The following is a 3,820-nucleotide window of genomic DNA, read 5'->3' on the forward strand; positions in this document are numbered from 1 at the left end:
GCTACTTAACTATTTGTAGAGCTGCTGCAGGCACAGGTCCAGGCTCTCGCCCTCCACCTCCTCTCGGGTGATGCGCTCCGACAGCGGCCGCGGGAGCGGGGGCAGCGGCGGCAGCTGGGGCTGCGGCGGCGGCACGGCCGAGTGCCCCGGGGCAGCCGCTTCCTCCTCTTCCTCCTCCTCCTCGCCCTCGGCCGCCGCCTCCTCTTCCACCGCCTCCTCTTCGGGCTCCGGGTCTTGGTCCTGCACCCCCTCCTCGGCCGCCTCTACCGTCGCAGCGTCCTCCCCCGGGTCCTCCCCCGAAGCCTCGGCCGCCTCAGCCGCGACCAGCTCCGCTTCGGGCTCGGGCTCGGGCTCGGATTCGGGTTCGGGCTCTGGCTCGCCGCCGCCGCACGGTCCGCGGAACTCGCCCAGGAACAGCTCCAGGAAGCGCCGGTAAGTTTTCTCCTCAGGGATGCAGCCCGCCATCGTTGCTCATGCCCCGAGGTCCACCGGGAAGGGGGTGGGAGGTGAACCCAGGAGGAGGAGGGGGCTGCTTCGGAGCCTCGCCTCCCGCTACGGAGGGGGAACGGCCGCACCGGCACCGGCGATCAGCACTGGGTTGCCTGGAGAGGGCTCCCGCAGGCGTGCGCGCCACCGAGCTCGGACGTGCGCGGCCCGGGGGCGGGGGCGGAGCGCGCCACCCCTCTCCGGTCTGGAGGGAAAGTTGGTGGCGGGCGCGCGCACAGGGTCCAGCGGCGGCCCACCCGCAATCCCTACCGAGAGCTCAGCCCACGCTGCCTAGAGACTGTCGCCATGGCAACCGGTTCTAATTAAGAATTCCAGGGTCCCTCCCGTCGAGTCTGTGGAGTGCTAAGGACACTGGACTCCTGCACTCCAACTTCGAATGGTCTTTGTTGGGTGAAGACCCTAGTTTCATGTTAAGCATCTCTGTGGGTTCCATCAGGAGTGTACTGACTTCAGTTTCCTTATCTGCTTGCCTTGCCTTAGTATATCTCTTGATACGATAGCACACAGTAAACACCTTTTACTGAAGACATGCCTCGAAAAAGTAGAGGTGGGGGCACAACCACCTGAAAGGGTAGTTTCCTTTGCCCAGGTCCTTTCATTTGATTCTATGTATCCTCCTTTCTCAAAAAGATGAACGTGTGAAATAAAATAGGAATTCGCTTGCTTTAAAGTCAAGATTTTAGAGCTGTGGCATTGGCGTTAGCGCCCAGATCTAAGTCTCCAAAGCCTTTAGAATCTTTCCCCTTAACTCTGCTCTATGAAAATCTGTGCCTCGTATCCACACAATGTCATATTTATAAAGTGCTTTTCAGTTTACACGTGTTCATCTCTAATCCTCACTACAGCCCTTTAAGGCAAAGGATATTACCGTTGTGATTCTGTTTTACAGATGAGGAAACAAACCTTAAAGACAGTGACTTTGCTCAAGGTCAGAAGCAAGCGATGCAACAAGAATTCAATCCTGGTTGAAATGGTAAATTTCACTTGTAAGTTTTCCATCACCCTAAAACCTCCTCCTTGGCTTCTGTATAATGCGTGTCAGTATACTACATTATTCTATCATATAATTTGTATTTTTGTCTATATTTTGTTTGTTCTTCCCCACCACCTCCTGTGTCTCATCTTTACCCCCCCCACTCCAAACTAGAACTGAAATGACTTTAAATTATTCTAATTTTCTTACCAAACTATACACAAACCTATTATTTCCAGGCTTCGTGGTGCTGATGTTGGTGGTGGATGCTTGGAGGGAGTTGTGTTATACAGCTGTATGGATGATAGCATCATTGCCGCGTACTGCCGTGTCCGTGGCAGCATGTAATTCCGCACAAACATAGTGATTTTTTCCCCCTCTGCTTTGAAAAAAGCACACACTCACAAATTATCCACTCCATCACTCCATTTATTGTTTCTGGGTTTCAGCTGGATTTAGGATCTGAAATACCATTTCCAGTCAGTTATTAATGACAGAAGAGGGTGTGTTCTCACCAACTGTTTTCCTATAATGCTGTATTTTTAAATCCCTGACCTGATACTGTTATTTTAAGATTAAGTGGGTTGAACTTACTCATGGTATCATGTCAAATAGAGTCCTGTGCTCTCTCCTAGGTCAAGATTAATTAACACATGATAGAAAGTGAATAATACACTTGGAAAATTTTTTCCTATTTTTTTCTAAGATGAATGGAAAGACCCAGCTAGTCTGTAGAAAGAAACTGCTCCATGGGATGCCAAGAAAGCTCTCAAAGCCATTTGTTTTCAACCTACCTGCTTACTGACATTTCAGAAAAACTAGAAAAGAGCTAGTGTGGTGGCACAAGCCTGAATCCCAGTACTCTGGAGGCTGAGTCAAGTGGAACTCTGAGTCCCCAGTCAGCCTGGACTATCTATCAAGTCCCAGGTCATCCAGGGCTAGGTAGTGAGACGACATCATCATCATCATCATCATCATCATCATCATCATCATCATCATCATCATCATTAGAAAGGAGTGACAACTTTCTGGGCTGCAGCAACTTTGATCGTCGATTTTACATTCCAACGAACTCTCACTATCCCCAATTTCAACCCGAAGACATTTAGTTCAGGAGTGAGTAGCTGTCAATGGTAACAATTCATGTCAGGCTACACCTTCTTACCTCATAATGTAGCCGCCTCTTTCATTTAGATGACATTTGTGACATTAATTTATGACTCAGCCCACACATCAAAGGGAAATGATCTATGTTGGTAAAACAGTACTTCTAAGAATAAAAGGAAAAGCCCACACCTCTGCTTCTGGCAATGAGAGGCGTCTCTGCTTATATTAATGAAGACACTCCTTTACAAAGATCAATATAGATCCCATTGCATTCTTTTTAGCAAGGGAGCGTTGTCAGAGCCTGCTGGCAGCAGTGGTAGGATCTCAAGCAGCTGTGTAGGTGGGCTTGCCGATGTCACTCCGCTTCCTTTTCTCCTCACACCTCCAAGTCCATTCCATTGCATTTTTATCTAACGGAAAATGTGGTGAGACCTGTCACATTCTCAGACTCTCAGAGTCGTTTTCTACATTCGATTGGTTTTTCTCGGGCCACCTGATAATCCTTCCCTGCTCTTAACATAGTTTGTTCTTTATTCTCATCTTTTATTTGTGTGCATCTTCTCTAGAAAACACGACCATACTTTACTGCCATTGTATTTGAAAACAAATTTAGTTATTAGCACTTGATATTTTAGGATTTGCTGAAATATGTAATAATTCTTCCATTAAAAACTAAAGCTATGAAAAAGCGTAATGTATATAGAATGTAAAGTGATTTCTTTTGAGGTATCTTTTTTTCATAAAAAGTGTTCTTCTAACACCTTAGCCTGTGGAAGAAAAGCACAATATCCTCTCGTGAATTTGCATGGTAATGTTTGTAAGGGTAGAAAAATGTTGAAGTTAGTAGCTTCTTATATAACCAGACATTGTCTCAGATATTTACCCAAGAGAAATAACTTGTCATATATACAAAAACATACATGAAAACTTGAACATAAATGTTCATAGTTCTGTTCATAACGTCTCAGGCCTGGAAACAATATGAACAGGTAAGATGGGTAATTGTAGTATAGTCACATAGCAGAAACCACTTGTCAATAAAAACAGATGAACTAAGTAAGGCCTGGCAGCTGGTGGCGCACACCTTTGGTCCCAGCCCTTGGAAGACAAGCGCAGCTGGATCTATAAGTTTGAGGTCAGCCTGGCCTAAATAGAAAGTTCCAGAACAACCAAGGATATACAGAGAAACCCTGTCTTGAAACAAACAAACAAACCAAAACAAAACAACAACAA

General features: G+C 46.7%; 1 protein-coding gene and 1 long non-coding RNA gene across 5 annotated transcripts in view; one reads left to right on the forward strand and one right to left on the reverse strand.

Annotated features, from left to right (window-relative positions):
- The window catches only part of Ppm1e (protein phosphatase, Mg2+/Mn2+ dependent, 1E), a 135,797-nt gene extending 135,056 nt beyond the window's left edge, over positions 1–741 (reverse strand). The window contains exon 1 of one of the 3 annotated variants that reach the window (XM_039086379.2): positions 11–741. In XM_039086379.2, coding sequence (XP_038942307.1) covers positions 11–465 — 455 coding nt within the window. In that variant the 5' untranslated portion in view covers positions 466–741. The remainder of the gene's footprint in view (positions 1–10) is intronic. The other 2 variants (NM_198773.1, XM_039086381.2) reach the window with 2 other exon arrangements.
- Positions 742–819: 78 nt separating this feature from the next.
- LOC134480845 (uncharacterized) lies at positions 820–3,125 on the forward strand. 2 transcript variants are annotated; one of them, XR_010055724.1, is made up of 3 exons: positions 820–1,054; positions 1,397–1,480; positions 2,116–3,125. It is a non-coding gene; the product is annotated as an uncharacterized LOC134480845 (long non-coding RNA). The 2 variants fall into 2 exon arrangements; XR_010055723.1 differs by having other exon boundaries at positions 1,397–3,125.
- Positions 3,126–3,820: the final 695 nt, after the last annotated feature.

This window comes from Rattus norvegicus, chromosome 10 (assembly GCF_036323735.1).
Source record: "Rattus norvegicus strain BN/NHsdMcwi chromosome 10, GRCr8, whole genome shotgun sequence".
In the NCBI taxonomy this organism is placed as follows: Eukaryota; Metazoa; Chordata; class Mammalia; order Rodentia; family Muridae; genus Rattus; species Rattus norvegicus.